This window comes from Scyliorhinus torazame, chromosome 3, assembly GCF_047496885.1.
Source record: "Scyliorhinus torazame isolate Kashiwa2021f chromosome 3, sScyTor2.1, whole genome shotgun sequence".
Taxonomy (NCBI): domain Eukaryota; kingdom Metazoa; phylum Chordata; class Chondrichthyes; order Carcharhiniformes; family Scyliorhinidae; genus Scyliorhinus; species Scyliorhinus torazame.
Window position 1 is genome coordinate 245974764 of NC_092709.1, and position 18174 is coordinate 245992937.

At 51.5% G+C, this 18174-nt stretch overlaps 1 protein-coding gene across 2 annotated transcripts in view; it reads left to right on the forward strand.

Moving 5' to 3' along the window:
• LOC140409038 (embigin-like) overlaps window positions 1-18174 on the forward strand; it is a 108231-nt gene that overhangs the window by 67974 nt on the left and 22083 nt on the right. The window contains exons 7-8 of one of the 2 annotated variants that reach the window (XM_072497075.1): window positions 909-936; window positions 1011-1083. In XM_072497075.1, the coding sequence (XP_072353176.1) occupies window positions 909-936; window positions 1011-1083 (101 nt within the window). The remainder of the gene's footprint in view (window positions 1-908; window positions 937-1010; window positions 1084-18174) is intronic. The other variant, XM_072497076.1, reaches the window with a different exon arrangement.

Here is an 18174-nt window from a genome sequence, read left to right on the forward strand (position 1 = left end):
CGCGCTGGTTGGCGGGACCCCCCGCTCAATTCTCCAGCCCGGATGGGCCGAAGTCCCGCCCAGAAATTGCCTGTCCCGCCGGCGTAAATCAAAGCTGGTATTTACCGGCGGGACCAGGCGGCATGGGCGGGCTCCGGGGTCCTGGGGGGGGCGCGGGACGATCTGACCCCGGGGGTGCCCCCACGGTGGCCTGGCCCGCGATCGGGGCCCACCGATCCGCGGGCGGGACTGTGCCGTGGGGGCACTCTTTCCCTTCCGCCTCCACCACAGTCTCCACCATGGCGGAGGCGGAAGAGACTCTCCCCACTGCACATGCGCGGGAAACTGTCGGCGGCCGCTGACGCTCCCGCGCATGCGCCGCATTTCTGCGCCAGCTGGCGGGGCAACAAACGCCATTTCCGCGCCAGCTGGCGGGGCAACAAACGCCATTTCCGCCAGCTGGCGGGGCAACAAACGCCATTTCCGCCAGCTGGCGGGGCGGAAATCCCTCCGGCGTCGGCCTAGCCCCTCAATGTTGGGGCTCGGCCCCCAAAGATGCGGAGCATTCCGCACCTTTGGGCCGGCGCGATGCCCGTCTGATTGGCGCCGTTTTTGGCGCCAGTTGGCGGACATCGCGCCGTTGGGGGAGAATTTCGCCCTTGATCTCCATCTCAGATTTTTATGTATTACTCTTCAAAAGAGAGCAATTGCAAGAATCATTTTTCTAGCCTCCAGTGACAACAATGCCATTCAGAATACGCTTTGGTCTAATTTAATTAGGGAGTCCAGCAATCTTTGTTTCAACCTTCTTATTGAATGTAGTCTTATTATATATTGAATTATTGGATTATTATTCCAAGATTTACTTTACGTAACTCAATTTTATTTTTCTCTTTCCATGTAAACATTCTGACAATTGTCAATTGAAGCAGAAGGAGAAATATTTCCAGAGAAACTGTAAGTATTTTCTTTTTGCAGTAATTCTGTTTGAAACCTTTTCTATTCTTACCTGATTATCAATATTTCTGTAGGGCTGCGGAAGAATTGATCGATTCCGCTGAAAATGGAGCCCGGCACAGAAAGATTGAACCTGCTTCAGTGCAAGTAAGCAAATGGTTTATTGAAGATTGTGCCTCTAGAATTCTGGGAGCACTCTCTCTGTCTCCTGCCAAGCCTATGGTGGGAGACTGAGACAGTCACCTGGAATTTTTAGGCCTACATAGCTTTGCAGTTCTTGAGACTCAAGATAATGAAATTAGAACTAAATTCAGTGAAGCCCGTCCTAACACTGGTCAAAACTCTGGCAAAATTCACCTCAATATTAAACTGGATCATTTTGTTCAAGAGTTGAAGGAGGGGAGACAAGAGAATTTTTTTGTATGAGGAATTCTTGCTGTGAAGAATAAATGCAATGACTACTGCGTTTCCTCATAAAAATGCATTCTCTTATTAAGCAATGATGGGGATGGATTAGAAGACTTGAACCCGAGCAGAGGGCTAACTTCAAATCCACACGCATACTTAGAATAGCACTATAGTCGATGAAGCAAAAAAACTTGTTTTGGAATCTTGCGGCATCATTCACTGTGCTCTAACTGAGGGCGGTATTCTCCAATAATGGGACTACGTCCCCACGCCGGCATGGAAAGCGGCGGCAACCACTCCGGCATCAACAGTCCCCGATAATGGGGAATGCTCCGCTTCCTAGGGGGCTAGGTTGGCGCCGGAGTGGTCCCCGCAGCTCCAGCCGGCGGGGGACAGCCGGCGCGGGTTCGCGCATGCGCGGAACTGCCGGCATGATTCCTCACATGCGTGGAGGTTCCCTTCTCCGCACCTGCCCCCGGGCAATATGGCGGAGCCCTACAGGGGCCCAGCGCGGAGGAACATAGGCCCCCACGGAACCACCCCGCCTGCCGATCGGTAGGACCCGATCGCGGGCCAGGCCACTGTGGGGCCCCCCCCAAGGGTCAGATCCCCCCCGCCCCCTCCTCCAGGGTGGCCCCCGCAGACACACCTTCCAGGTCCCGCCGTGTGGGATCTGAGTAACCCAGGCCGGCGGGACTGGGCCGAACTCGGCGGGCCCGGAGAATCGCCGGGGGTGCTGCTTTCAACAAGGCGGGAATTCCGCGGGTGCCCGAAAATCAGCAGGGGAGACTCGGGAAGCCGGCGACAGAGCGCGATTCTCGTGTCCCCCCCCGGGGATTCGCCAACCCGGCGCGGGATTGGAGAATCCCAGCCTCAATCTTTGCATAACAATTTTTCCCTTTTATTGCAACGTATTTTTTTCCAGTCGATTTCCTACTCTAGCTGACTTAAGTGGAATTTTCCCAGGCCAGGAAGGCTGGTCTTGGGCTCTTGCTGCTGCTGTTTGTCGTCACTCCTACCAGGGATCTGTTGGCACGGAAAGTCACCCTCATCTCTCTTACACCATCCTCATGCGCCCATTGTCATTGGTCTATAACCGCTCTGTGATGTCCACCGTGCCTCCCCTGGCAGATGCAGTGGGCCATTTAAATTGCGATTTACTTTGGCCGGAACTTAATGTCCTGCTGAATGGAGGGGCCGGAAGGTTCTGGCCGAGGTCTTTCTGCTATTCTCCACTTTGCCCTCTTGAAGAGATTTCTGTAGCCTTTCAGCTTTGATCCGCTGGCCAAAATATTGGGGCGGGATTCTCCGCCGAAATCGGGAAAGGCAATTGGGCAGAGAATGGGTTTTGACGCAAAAGTCGTGCCGGCACTGGGTGCACGCCATATCGCAATTCTCTGGTACCGCGACAGAGGCATCAGTGCGTTCCACTCTGCACGTACAATACACGCTATTTGCATATCATTTGTGGGCCTGACCCGGTATTCTCCGGCGCCTCCGCGATCCTCCGCCTCCACTAGGGGGAATTGCCGAAGATGAGATTCACTTATTGTGGTAGTCGGTATTAGAGGTATTACGGTACCCTGTAATGCTGTAAGACCATTGGTGTAGGAGGTACTGTTTTCATTGGTTAAGACTGCCTGCTGGTTACGCCCAGTAAGGTGGAGTATAAGAGCCCGTGTCTCCCCAGCAGCTGCCTTCTGTACCCGCACTGCTGGTGGAAACATCTAGTGTAATAAAGCCTTCAATTGTCTCCAATCGCGCTTCTGGAGTTATTGATCGAGCATCACTTACGCTTTTAAAAATTGGGGAACAGGCTCCATGGCTGATGAGGGAGAGATTGGAGGTAGGACACAGAGAGGCATGACCATGGGTTTGTCGGTCCTGACACTGGCTGGGCTGGTTAGGGGTAAGGTCCTCTCAGGGCTGGGGGGGTGGCCATGGGGCCGGGGTGACACCCCATGGAATTGGAGCAGTGTCCAGGCATGGAATGCCATTGCTGCGGCCTGCAGGGCAGCCACCTTGTGGCGGACCCCATCTACCACCAGTTTGGCACATGGTACTGCAGAGTGACACTGACCTTATGAGTCCCTCACCTCCGCACCCCAGCCCCCTTCTCTCCATTCCGCACCCAGCCCCCACTCTCCATCCCTCCGGAACTAGCCGCCACATGCCGGCGAGGCATCACGCGACCTGCCCAAGGACAACACCCACAGTCGACCCTACAGGGGTGCACCATTTTGGGGGCCGCAAAGCGTACCGCTGGCAAGGGCAGTGCCAGCTGATTGTACCCTTGGCAGCAGGAATGGGCGCCAGGGCCAGAGGCCCCCAGGGTGCCGGGCACCAATGGGGCAAGGGGTGCGGGGATGGCGGAGGGGAGGGGGGACATGCGGAAGCAGGGACTGCAGTGCTAACCGAGGCCACCGTGCACCCTGGTGGACCTGGTTGGGCATGGGGGTACGCACCATGCTAACATGTTCGCCTTTAACCCCCTGCAGAGAATGGATTTTGGAATACAACCAGCATTGGTGTCCTTCCTCCTCGTCGCCGCAGGCTTGGGGAATGCACTGGAGTTGCACAAGTTGGAGCTGCACAAGGCAGAGTATGCTGCAGCAGTGGGGCCTACCCCGGAGTAACAGGAGGCAGCCAGTGTGGATTTAGAGCCGGCCGTCCAACAGGCCGAGGAGAAGGAGGAGCAGGTGTAAAGGAGGGACCCATGAGGCCTCATGTGTACTGGCAACGCCGGTCATTCGAGGACCAGCTGGGCCGGGCTTGCCGTCAAAGACTCCAACTGAGCAAGGAGCCAGGGCGACATATCTGCCAGATCATAGTCCACTTGACACCCCGAGGAAATGAGGGAGGTCACCCGCTCCTGGTGGCCGTCAAGGTGATGGACGCCTTGAACCTTTATGCCACGTGGTACTACAAGGCACCGAGTGGGGACCTGTCACAGAGGCCCTGTATGCCCGGTCGGCATAATACATCCATTTCAATGTGTACCGAGCCCACCAGGATGTCCAGGGGATGATCCATGGGATGCATGTCCCCCTACGAGCACACGCAGTTGACAGGCCGCTCTGCATAAACCAAAAGGGGTTCGACTCAATGAACGAATAGCTGATATGAGACCATTGTGCACGTCTGCGCCCAATACCCAGGAGTGTGCACGACACCTTCATATTAGCACACCCGACGATTCCTGACATGTTCGAATGCGAGATGGTCATTCCATCACATGGTGCCATCGAATTCCTGGGGTGATAGTGGTGGGGACGGTCGATGGTGGGGAGGGGAGGGGGGGGAGCTCCGGCCACCCACAATGTCCATACCCGCACCTATCACTGGACAGCCCACCCTTCACACCCATTGGACAAAGCACCAGGGCTGGTTGTAGTAATGTTAACAGGTGTTAACTGTGCACAAATATTTACAGATACATGCCCTTGCAGCTATAACTAAACTGTGCCCTGCACCCTTGCAAACTTAACTGGTGTTTAACCTTTTGGCCTTACGTGCCCTAATGCTATGTCCAGATGGATCCCCCGATGGTACATCAGGAGTGGAGGCAGCCTGCTGTAATTCCCTTGCGGCAACCTGGGTCCCAGTTGCCGGCCGTCTTCCGGGGCATCTGCGCCTGGAAGGGCCTCGCTGCTGCTCAGGTGTCCCGGGTGGTGTGGTGCTGCCCTCTTCTGCCCGCTGCCCACCAGATACATCAGGGACAGGAAGGGGGGAGGTGCTGCAGTGTTGATTCACCTCCCCTGCCGGAGTCTCCGGCACGGGCCCCATCACCTGTTCCTCCCTCGGGGTGCCCGATGGCCCTTGGGCTACTCCATGGGATGGGGGTGCGAGCGGAACTGTCCCCTGAGGCTCCCCTGCCAACTGGCACTGCCAGTCCTGGAGACCCGTTCTGATCTCAATCAGGGTCTGCATGCTCGTGGCCACAGAGCACAGGGTGTGGACAATTACTGAATGGGACTGCGCCACATGACACTGTGCCTCTGCCACCACGTTCTGGGCCTGTGTCACATCAGCCAGTGACTGCCATCTCCTTCTTTGACTGGGCCACCACCCTCTGCGTCACCGCCACATCGGCCAGCACCTGGGCAATGCTGCCAACGTTCCCAGCCATGGCCTGCTGTGACTGGGCCATGCTCAGGAGTGGCACTGAAATGTTCAAGGGCTCTGGCACATGTCTGCCTGTGAAGTGGCAACCCTGTCCTGGGCTCAGCCAGACATGCACAGAATGCCCCAGGCCTTGGACATGCTGATCCATAGCCATAATCTACATCCCCAATTCCTCCACCGCGGACGCCACCTGTGCAGTGTTGGCCTGGATATCGCGCATGATCGGAACCACCTCCTGCTCCTGCACATGGTTGGACTCTTCCAACTGCACCTGCAACCTGCAGGTACTGGATGCTCGCAGACAACCCCTCATGTAGCCCCGACTCTGCGACTGCATCGCCACACTCGATGGGACTGTTCATTCCAGAATCCTGAAACCCGAATGGACGGCAGCTGGACCCTAGGATTGGCCCCCCCTCCGACTGTCTGCCCCCTTGGATGTTCCTACCTCCACCTGTGTACCAAAGCATGTGTGTGGTGCACACCGGAGGATTTCCCAGGAGCCTCTTCACTAAAGTGCCCAACCGAGGTGAGTGGGATGGTTGAGGATGTTGGAGACAGCTGTGACAGGATATCTGTCTCATCCCGGACCCAAGCTCCAGGGTGTCTTGGGTCTCTTGTCGAGGGCTGCTGTGTGTGCTGCTGCCCCTGTCGCTGCTCGTTACATGGAGGGGGGGGGGGGACTCCGGCCATGGCACTTTTTTGGGTTGGAAGACACCAGATGGACCCGCCCCATCACCAGCAGGTCCTGAAATACACAAGAAAAGATGCATGATTAGACAGTGGGCCGGCGGGGAGTGGGGGGCGCGGAAGGAGGGGGTGGAGTGGGGTGGTGGGAATGAGGGCAGGTAGGGGTGATGTGAAGGTGAGGGTGAGGGAAGTATGGGGGGGTGAGGGTGGTGTTGGGATGGGGGTGAGCATGGTGTGGGGATGATGGTGGGGGTGAAGGTGTTGTGAGGGTGAGATGATCATGAAGCTTATAGTTCTAAATTGATTGCTTTCCATCGCTTTTGGTTTCTTAGGTAACTTAAGAAATAATGGAAGTAACTCATATCCCTTGGTATATATATTTTTTTGAAAATATTTTTATTGCCATTTTTTCTCTTAACATCAAAACTTTGCAAAACAATATTGAAACAATAATAATAACAAAAGCAATAACAACACCAACATCAGTATCACAAGCTGCCACCGCATCTGTGACAGGAGTCCCAGTACTAAAATTCCCTACATTATTTACATTAGTATATTACACAATTTAATTTAAGTGTTCTTATTGGGATTTTTAACGTTTGTAATAAGAATTATACACAACTTTACATCTGTATTTACAATTACTGCCAGAACTCTTTACATCATTATTAATTACATTTGTTTTGGTGGGCTGCGGTGGGGGAGGGACAAGTTCTGTTCCCCCCCATGAGTTTTAGGGAAGGTTAGGATGGTCCTCCTTCCCAGTTTGGCCCATGTGGAAGGGATCGATGCCCCCTCCTGTGAGTGACCTTCCTCACCATACCTTCTCTGTTCTATGAGAGTTCCCTTTCATCCAGGCCATGCTCACTGCCCCCCTCCATCGTCCCTTCCTATCCCTTTCCCCATCCCTTATCTTTTCCCTCCCCACTGACACCCACCACCGTGCCCCCAGTTAGTTGCTGTTTGCAAATACGTCTGCAAAGAGATTTGTGAACTTCTTCCGTGTGCCGTGGAATCTCTCCTCGAACCCTCTTATCGAGAATTTTATTTTTGCTAATTGCAAGGTCTCAGCCAGATCCGAGAGCCACTTCGAGGCCATGGGCGGCATTGCCAACTTCCAGCCTGTGGTGTTGGGTGCTCTGATGCACAGGTGAACCAACACAGTTGTATTTGGTACAACTCTATTTTATTTCAACTTCTATATACAATTTGTTCTGGATACTCTGCACGTGGGAGACATTTGTCCCTGCTGTAGGTATGATTCAGGTTGTGTTATTTCCATTAACTGAGGATCAATGTCTTGTCCATTTTTTAAATCCATACTAAAACACTGGCAATTCTCAGTCTGCTCCTTGCAAGTTAAACATACAAGTAATTTCTTTAGCAAATCCTCAGCATCCTTCTGTGACCATGCAACATTATTAACCTCTGTTCGGCTATAATGATCCTGAAGGTCAGCGCATAAACCTTTTTCCTTCGGGCTTGGAAGAGGAGATTCCTTTGGCTTGTCTTCAGTTGGGCTTGAACAGTCATCAGCGCTGTGCCCTTCATTATAGCATGAGAGACCGTCATGGTCATGCTGCTGTGCAGTGGAGCATGGTAGGCTGTTATAGCCTTCTTGCTGTTCACGTGAGCATGGCAGACTTGCATCGTCTGCCGCTGGTTGGTCAGGAGAGGTTGCTAGACCCTCATGGTCTTGTTCCTGCAAGGACTGCGCATCGGAGTCAAGCGTTTCTTCTATCGTGGAGGCTGTCCACGAGCTCTCTGTGGAGGCTTGTGACACTGGAGTCACTTCTTGTTCATGCAAGGACTGCGCTCTGGAGTCTGCGTTTCTGCAATTGTGGAGTCTTTCCACGAGCTTGCTGTGGAGGCTTGTGACTCTGGAGTCACTTCTTGTTCGCGCAAGGACTGTGCTCTGGAGTCTTGCGTTCCTTCTATCTTGGAGCCTGTCCACAAGCTCGCTGTGGAGGCTTGTGACTCTGGAGTCACTTCTTGTTCATGCAAGGACTGCGCTCTGGAGTCTTGCATGTCTTCTTTCATAGAGTCGGGAATGCTGAGCGGGACGTGGACCATGCTCTGTGTGGCAGCAGGTCGCTCTCTGTAGGCTTGCACTGCTCCCTGTCTGTTCATTTCAAGCTGCGGCATCATCCTGCACTGATGAGTTGGGACGTCATATCTGCTAGATTGAAGATCTTCAAATCCGAAAAATGAATCCGCATCTGCGTCGGATTCAATGTGAGGGTCGCCAATGTGCAACACGAAAGGTTCGTCCGAGTCGTAGTCGTCTAGGACCATGGAGCTGTCATTGGGCTCGCGAGGTCCAGAAAAAATGTAAAGATCGGTATCGAAGTATTCGAGGTCGGAATCATCGGCTTGTGCGTAGGCAACTGCTTGTTGCAGGGTTCTTCGGAGGTCAAATTCATCTCCTGGGTCAATTTGCGGCAATGTGCTGTCATTCCAGGTGAGGGAAGGTTTTACAGCTTTAACAGATTTTTGTTTTTTTGATTTGGGACGTTTCCCTTTTAAATTGGATTTGGGACGTTTCCCCTTTAAATTGGTGCGGTCGGGGGCCTCTGTCATCCTGACGCTCGGTATGTAGCACGTAAGAAGCGACTGCGCATGCGCAGATCGCTGTTCCTTTTCCGATGGCCGTTTTCTTGACTGCGCATGCGCAGCGTCTCGCGCATGCGCAAACGAAACTTCCGGTTCTGCGCACTGCTCGCGCAACTGTGCTAGCGTGATGCCTTTAGCAAGATGGCCGCCGACCTCCACCCAACTCTCTCTCAGGCCCGGGATTTCGGCCTCTAGGAATTCGGCCTCCGGGATCCCGGCCACGAGGTGAGTACTGCCGCTTTTCTTACCTTTACTTGCCGATTGGAGTGCGTTTTCCTCACAGTACTTGACGAATTTGTCCAGGACTGCCTGGTAATCGTACCTTTGTTGCCTCCTGAAGAACCTGAACCTTGTGAAGATTTCTTTTGCTCTTGCACCGGCGATGGTGAGGAGAAATTCAATTTTTTCATTATCATCCAGGTCTTTGAGTTCAGCTGCCACCAGGAACAATTCAAACACTTGCCGGAATCGCCGCCAGTTTTCGCGGAGATCGCCGTGGCACTGGAACGGCTGCGGAACCGGGAGCCAATACATCTTGCCTGGGTACTGCTGGTTGTCTCTGTACACTGAGGTATGCCGGCAGGTATTGATCCACTCCTGTACCATGTGGTGTTGGGTGCTCTGATGCACAGGTGTACCAACACAGTTGTATTTGGTACAACTCTATTTTATTTCAACTTCCATATACAATTCGTTCTGGATACTCTGCACGTGGTGTCTCCCTGAGTGTGTAGTGTAACAGGTCTGTCCTTGTCCTGGTCTCCAGCTATACTGGCCACCAGGTGTCGTGTTTGTCCTTTTATACAATCCCTGTCCTTGTCTGTGATTGGTTGTGGTGTTGTGTGCTCTGATTTGTCTGTTGGTGTGTCTATCATGATGTGTGTGTTTGAATATCATGACACAGCCCACCTGGCGGACAGTGTGGCGAAGGCCAGGGTGTCCATTCCCTTCCCTGAGCTCTGCATGCTCTGACACCTCAAAGGCACTGCTCCATCTCAACCTCCACCACCCTGGACATGGGCATGATTCTCCAGCCTCCAGTTACGCTCTCGCTCAAACGAAATGAGGCCAGTGAATAGCAGGAGAGGTCAAAAACAAGAAACGTGCCAGACAGCATACAGTTTGCGATGCAACCGGCCCGCCCCCATAGGGGGAATTGCGATCTCGGCGTGGCGTGGCGAGAAACCAATTATCACCACTTAAGCCCTATTTCCATTCAACTAACGAGAGCCACCCCATAGTCAACGTCTTCCTGTCATTCAGAGACCTCCCCAGCAAGTGCTCACATTGGCACCGATTAGTACCCCTATTGAAAAACATGAACCTGACGGAAGGGCTTCTGTGGGGAGACAAGGAGGGGAATAGCTATCTCTGGTCACAGACAAAGTGCCCAGGTGTTCTGGGCTTGCCGCCCCATTGCTTGGTGGAGCTGGGGGATCTCCAGCTCGGGGTGCGGGACCTTCCGCAGGGGTGGCCACCATAGGAGGGTGGGGCGGAAGTGCTGGGGGCAACCGCACGAGGAACCGCCATGTCAACCCCTGAATCATGTGTATCCATTCAGGGGCAATCCTTGTCCCTGCCTGTTTCCCCCAACGACCAACCAAAACACCTGCCCATTGCCAAGGCCTCTGAGGAATCGGCTGAATGCCATTGCTAATAGGGAGTTGGCAATCGTGGTTAAGTGAGCACGTCACACAACCCAAGTGGATCCCTTAGGTGGGCGGGCCATGTAGCATGTGGGACTCACTGCCTCGCATCCCAATCACACCTTGATGCCTGGGCACTCTGCCTGAACACTTCAGGAGGCAACACCACACACACAGCAGCCAACATCCGAACACCCAGGAGATGGGACACAGCTCTGGGGACATCTCCATGGCCGGAGGATGGGTGGGTGCCACAAGGAGGGGGAGATCGGAGGTCAGCCCGCATTGCAGGAGAAAATGACAGAGACGTCATAATGGTTGTGCACAAGGGTGTTTAATGTGTAATACAAGTCCCCACCCCCTACCTACCCACCACACTCCCTACCCCCCTCGCCCGGTTCCCTCAGTGATTCTCGATGTGTTTTTCCCCCCAACTCTACCGCTAAATCTAGGTATCTCCCCAGGATGCACTCAGAGGTGAAGTCAGCCAACTGCTTACCTCATCACCTGGCCTTCGATGCCCTTGGCGGGAGTCCTCTGGGGGCTCTGAGGCTGGAGGGCCCAGGCTCAATTTTCAGGGATACATGCATAGATGTGTCGCCCGGTCCTGTGTGCTAACTTCAAAACAAAACCTTATCAAAAGGGTGGAATTTGGGGGAGATGATGGCCACCTTTGCCTTTCCATGGGACGAGTCCGGGTTGGCACTAAACGCTCCCTCCTCCCACTTGGTGCCCATAGGGCTCTGGGATTCACCTTGGGCCGGAGGGGCAGCTGTTTAGAGGCCCAGTTGGTCCTGCATCATGTGGTTCCGCCACCCCTGGTGGTTCCCCATGGTCCGAACCATCGTGTTGATGCCCACGGCGATGCTCCTCAGTAACTGGGCCATGCTCAGCAGCACCTCGGTATTCCCATCTGAGAGCGGGACATGTCCCGCAGAACCTCATCAAGGTCCGTCTGGTACTGGGTGACATCCCCCAGTGAGGCAGACATTCTGCCGAGACCCTCAACCATGGCTGTCACTGACTACGTGATGCCTTGGACACTTTCACTCATGGTGCTGACGTCGTGCACCATCCTCTCCATTGCGGTCAGCACCATAGCAGTGTTGACCTTGGTGCCACGCATTGCCGGCGCCATCTCCTCTGCCCATAGCCTCTGGGATTCCTCCACTCGGCTATGGATCTGCTGGAGTGTCACTGACATCTCTCTCTGAATGTCCTAACCACTCCCTATCGTCTCCTTCAGCTCCGGGTAACTCTGTTTCAGAGGCTCAGCATCAGGCTGGGACCCAGCTGGGTCCAGGGATCCAGCAGCCCTCCGACTACTGTCTTGCCTGGAGGTTCCTGCCTCCACCTGATGTGCATCATCTGTGGTGTGGTGCTCACCAGATTGCACACAAAATACCACCCTTTGTTTTTATGATCCATTATTTGTTTTTCTTTTCATTCTACCTGTCAAAGAGTTCATCATCTGGTACATAATTCTGATTTTGTAATTTCTTTCCCGCTCTGGGACTTCATCACATATCAATTATACCATTTTTCTTTAGCCTTCGCATGCATTTGTCATTTACTTTTCAATTTCATCATACTCAGTGTGTTTCTTTTCATTCCTTTTTCTGTCATCTTAGCCACAATCTCGTTTCTCATCCACTCTTTGGACTCTTTCTTTTCTGGTTTGGTAATTTTTCCTTTGCAGCATGTTGTATACCCTCTTTCATGTTTTTCCATTTGCATTCTATATTTAGTTCTGAGACCTCTGCTTGTTCTATTTCTTCTGTCCTGAGATATTCATCCTTGTTCTTGACTTTGAATGAATGCCGCTTTCATGTTCTCATCCTTAAACAGATCAAGGTCTAACCGGTCGCACAGCTTCTTCTTTATAATTTTTTCAGTTTCATCTTAACTTTTTGCCAAAGGGACATAACTATCTGAATTTATCTCCGCAACAAGATATGCATGCATGCTCTTTATACTGTCTCTAAATCGTTTTCTCACCCTCATATCATCTGTTTGAATTCCATACACATCACTTGGAGCTCCAAGTGTACAGATTTCTTTTTGGTTGTTGAAAGAAGGTCTTTGTCACCATCAGATCATTTTATGAATACATTTTCTCAGCCTTTTTTCCCTTTTATTTCTTGATCCAATGCCACATTTATTGACACGTGTTCCTGATGTTACTTCTATGTTTTTTAGTGTTTCAGCCCCCCATTACAATTACCACATCAGTTGATTGAATTTAATCATAGCACTTCAGGGTGTCACCATAAAATACCTCTGTGTCTGGCTCACTGTGACCTTCTGTCAGGCCATAAAATTGTAAGACAACCAGATCAAAGGGCTTTTCCTTCAATCTTAATCATGATCACCCTTTCTGTGATTGCTGCTAACTTTGAACTGATGCCCCATAGCGCCAGGGAGAAGGATTGGCCCCTCTCCAACCCGCAGTGGTTTTGAATGTAGTTCGAATTGGTGCCACGGGAGCGAATGGGATTTTCGAATTATACTGGGGTGGATTGTCATTATACTGGGCTGCTTCGTCAGCGAAACTTCCCCCCGTCTATTTTCCCTTGTTCTCCTTCCTCCTCAGGGAGGGAGGGATATAGTGGCTTAGCCACCCTCCTTCCCTGTGGTTTGTTAAGTCGCTCCTCTTGTGCTTTTCTTATAGAGGTTGCTTGTTCCTGCTCTGCCTCAGTGTTGAGGTGATTTTTAAAAGGCGCGGCGGTTTATCCTACACTGCTCCTTGGCGTGGTACAAAAGTCCGTCTTTGTCCACCCAATATTAGCACGTTCTCAGTGTTGCGTGTGTCTGCCGCTACCTGCTCGCAACTTGCACCCCTTGTCCGAGTCGCACAACTTATGGATCCGACCGTGTGATACACAACCTCTATCTACTGGGTGGTAAATTAAAATGAACTCACCTGGGGAGGCATATCATTCTGGTCAGAATCCTGTGGACGATAACACTCGCAGTGCCAAAAAATGTAGGAACGGTTTCAAGGCCTATGTATTGAGTCGGCTTCCACGTGGGCTTTTCTCCTGTGGCTCAACTCAGTACAAAGAGCAGCAGAGACATCAACAATCTGAATATGGTTTAATATTCTACAAGCTTGCATTCATGTACATGAGAGATAAGACCTGGATAGATGCCAAGGTCCTTCTACAGAACAAAGACACAAGCTCAGCTCATATACAACTTTCAATAATCAATAGCCTTTCCCAGTTGGTCGCGATCCAATCCCTGAAGTTGCTATGTTTAAACTTAACCAATAGAATCGCAAGCAATGTTTAAACTTCACCCAATAATAATATAATAATAATAGAATCCAAAGCAACCCATGATTGATGCCAGGATCCTCATCCTGATGGCTATGTACAATCTCAGCATCCTGTGCTGATTGTTTGTGAGAAACAGAACAACAGAACCAGCATCCTGGATTGTTTCACTGTTGATTACTTATTACTGCTATATCTTAAAAATACATGTTTAATGGTTAATAATGATTACTCGGTACTCTTCCTATAATTCATCTCAATCCTTAAGTACTTATGTAAAACTACTCTAGTGGCATGCTAACTATTTAGTTTTAAGAGGTATCATCGCTGAACCCCCCTTCAACCCATTCGTTCAGAGTGGGCTGTCAGCAGCATGCACAGCTGCCTGGCTGCCTTTCCGGCTGCGGCAATGGTGTTCCATGCCCATCCATCCCAACCCCACAGCCCACCTCCTGGCCAACCCCACACTGCTCCTCTCGGCCCTGGCAGAAGTCCCCCTGGCCAGCGGCACAACTGTCAGCAAATTATGGCAATGTTGGACACATTTCATACCCACTCTCTCTGCCTCAGCAGCCATGACGCCGGTTACAAGATTTTTAAAAGCTTAAGCCTTTGGAAACTCGGCCTATTGGTGGCGGAGAATTGCGGAGGACCCGGCGAATACTGCGTCAGGCCTGCTAATGATATGCAAACCGTGATGGAGAATTACGATTTGGCATCAAATTGCCGCCTGCCGCGATTGTGGCATGGAACCTATTCTCCACCCAATCGCGTTTCCCGATTTCGGCATCAGCCAACGGAGAATCCTGCCCCATGTTCTCCAGCCGCAGGAAAATTGCAACTGATTTTCTTTCCCCCTGGGAACGCAAGTCAGGAAGCAATTCCGTATCCCTTGCCATGCAAATTTATGCACGGAGAGGGATACGAGGGATTCCCGAGGGAACCCAGCTATCGTACCACCCGCTCAAAATAGCGGTCAGACAGCGAGGTCCCATAACCTGTCGCCACCCCCCCCACCCTCCCAGAACCGCAAAGCAGCTCCCAGTCCTGGATTGCCTGGGAGTCCCCATCCTTTCCGCAAGTACTGGGGTGACCCCTCCTCCCCCCCCCCCCCGCACCCAGGACTCCCTAACGAGGGAGACGTCCCCAGGGACCCCATTAATAGGGAGACCCCTAGGGGTGGGGGGTTTCATTATTCACGGGGTCCTGGAGAAAGGTCTCTCTATGTGGGGATCTGCCTATTAAAGGGGTCCTGATTTGGGGGGGGGGGGGGTGTCAGGGGGGGTCTGGTGATGGAGGGGTGGGCAGGTCATGCAATTGGAGGGGGAGGGTGGCCCTCAGATGGACTTTGGGGACAACTTCCCTAAGGAGTTACCCCCTTGGCTCACTATGACATTCACCAAGTCAGGGCCACACTGGTGAATATCAGAAGTGTTCTGCATCCAGGTGATTCCCAGCCCAGGGGACCGGAGATTCCCGGAGGGAAGGAGAAGGGAAGGGCCTGCTAAGTGGATGAACATTAGACATTAAGACCTGTTTGTATTCATTTATAACCTCCTGCTGGTGCAAGGTTGGCAACCTCGATCCCGCCGCCAGCAGAGTGCCGGAGCATCGGGCGGGTGCCAATCCCGATTTTCCCCGATGCCCGATTCTCTGTCCCTTCGAGAAATGTGCTTTGGGCATCGCAGGCTCGAGAATCCAGCCCATAGTCTTTATATTACATGTTCCAATTCTCCTTGAGTATAATGGGCTCAGAAGCTGACCTCCCGTGAGTTTAGATTACCTTCATCATAAGTTTGTTGGTTACTTAGTTGGGCAAGGATTACTCCTTCCCTGTCAGTATCTACAACAGAATTGGTTGCAGGGTTCCCAACCTCTCCAATATCTCCTATTCTTTGACTATGATTTTCCATAACTGACTATGCAGCTTATTATAATGTGAGATCACAGACTCTTCACACGTACTGATCACTGAGCCTTAGTGAGCATCATGCCTTGGACGTGTCACATACTTGCTCGGCTATTGTCCTACTGACCTATAGGACTCTATTGCCACTTCTGCCAGTCCCAATCTGTGTGCATTGTTAAAAGGGGGGACATTGCCACATCATGCCAGCTGAAGTTAATGGGCCTTCGCTTAGCCTTGCTCTACACGACTGCCGCATCGAGCAAGGCCACTGGTGTGCACAAAGAGCAACTTGGAGTCATAAGTGAGAATTTGAGAGTGTTTCCTCTACTAACACTCTTTATTGATGGCTTGGCAGAGGATCAAGTGTACTAGCCCTCACAAACATCTTCCATACTTGGTGCGGGCAGGGAGTTAACTTTCCCAAAACTGACATCAGGTCGGGATCCCAATGTCATCCCATTCTCTTTCTGGAGTTCTAAAGCAAGTGACGATGCTCCCACCCTCTGCTGGCGGCGGGATCGAGGTTGCCAACCTTGCACCAGCAGGAGGATATGAATGAATACAAACGGGTCTTAATATCTAATGTTCATCCACTTAGCATGCCCGGCACTCCCCTTGGATCTGCTGCGGAACCAATGAAAGCAATTGCAAAACCAATTAAGGCTTTCTTCAGCCCTGTATTCCGACTTCCACTTTTAGTTCACAAGCTTCACGCTGTTACTGCATCTCATCAGATTGGAAGAGGCTGGTACACAGTGGAAGCTCATTGTTGCATGACACTGTCCTGCTAGCAACAGTGTAAAGGCTGAAATCAGCAAGCCTGTTGTTAGCCATGGTGAAAGGTTAGCCCTGACAAGAGTAGTTCTTTCAACCTGACTACTTCCTTTGGAAAAAGCAACTTTTCTCAGTAACTTACAAGTGTCTTGGAGTATACCAAGCTGAATTGGAATCACTTACATGTGGGACTTCCCTCAACATGGAAGTTACCATCAAGCTCTGAATACACAAGGGGTTAATGTAAATACACTATGACTAAGTAAACACTAGAGGGAGCACCAGAGATGTAATGACGTGCAGACATACAGCTAATGAACACATAGAATAGGACATGACCAATGGACAGTCAGAACACCCAGAGGTGGCATTACCACAACCCATAAAAAAGGACAGGCACACATGCTCTTTCTCTTTCCACAGGCGACGCTTAGAGAGAAGGACAGGGGCAGATCAGAAGCATCACACCCACCATGTGGCTTAGAGTAGACTGGTTAGTTAGACTGAGTTACTATAGCAAGATTGGCAGGAGAGCCTAACTCAGAGAGAACTGTGCTAATGGTTCAATAAATCACATTGAACTTACTTCAAAGTCTGGAGTATCTTTACTCAAAGGTGCATCGAGTTGCAGCCTGTGTTATCCCAGAATACATAACACAACAAGGAGGAGCAGCAACTTAATCCAACCCAGCAGCTATGGCAACAAGGGTAACAGCAGCCACTCATAGAGAATCCAAGGCTTCAAGTCACTGAGCGCATGCTGACAGATCAAAGGGGTTGGACACAAGGCTGCACCTCGAAGGGGCTGATAGGACAGGGACCTAAGGCCAAGGGTCAGCCCCCTCCACATACCTGAGTACAGTGCCTTAGATGCCTCCGGTACTCATAGCAGGTAGCTACAGATATCCACACCCATCTGGAAGCAGATGTCCGCCAATAGTAGCAAGTGGTCACACATTTCCCATGGATACAAAGGTCGCCACAGCTCTCAATGTTTTTACATCCAGCACCAGCTAGGGATCTGCTCAATATATTTCTAGGATTTCACAAACTGCTCCCCACAACTGAATCGCTCAGGTCGCCAATGCCGTGTTTGCCAAGGCTATCAGTAAAATCCACTTTACCACGAATGAGGTGACTCAAACCCAGAGGGATGTTTTTGCTTCACTCACTGGATTTCTACTAGTCCAGTGGTTATTTGATAGCAGATGTGGCAATTGGGGCATCATCAGATCAGCCCTGAAGGTCTTCATTAATTAGAGGGGTTTCCATCCATAATGTGCATCTGGTCTTGCAAGATCATCATGCAAGTCTGCAACTTTAATCGGGGAATTGCCATAACTCTTTCATCCTTTGACAGCCTCATCTACCACAGTTCTCTCCATCACCAAACATCTACCACTGGTTGACGACTGGAAGACCAGGGGCATCCATTCAGAACCTTGCTGCTGATCCCAATATGGAACCCCACCACAAAGGTACCGGAGAGGAATAACAGGAGCTGAGTCGGCACCAAGGAAACAATAGAGCAACCCAATGGCTTATTAAATCTGGAGGCGCCCTTCAGTATGGTCCAACAAGTGATGGTTGTGTTCTGCTGTACCCTTCACAACATAGCTCTTATGATCGGGGGTATGGGGAGAAGGCAGGAGAATGGGGATGAGAAAAATATCAGCCATGATTGAATGGCAGAGCAGTCTTGATGGGCCGAGTGGCCTAATTCTGCTTCTATGTCTTATGGTCTTATAGCGCTACAAAAAGGACTGGCGTTGGCACAAGAGGAAGGTGACGA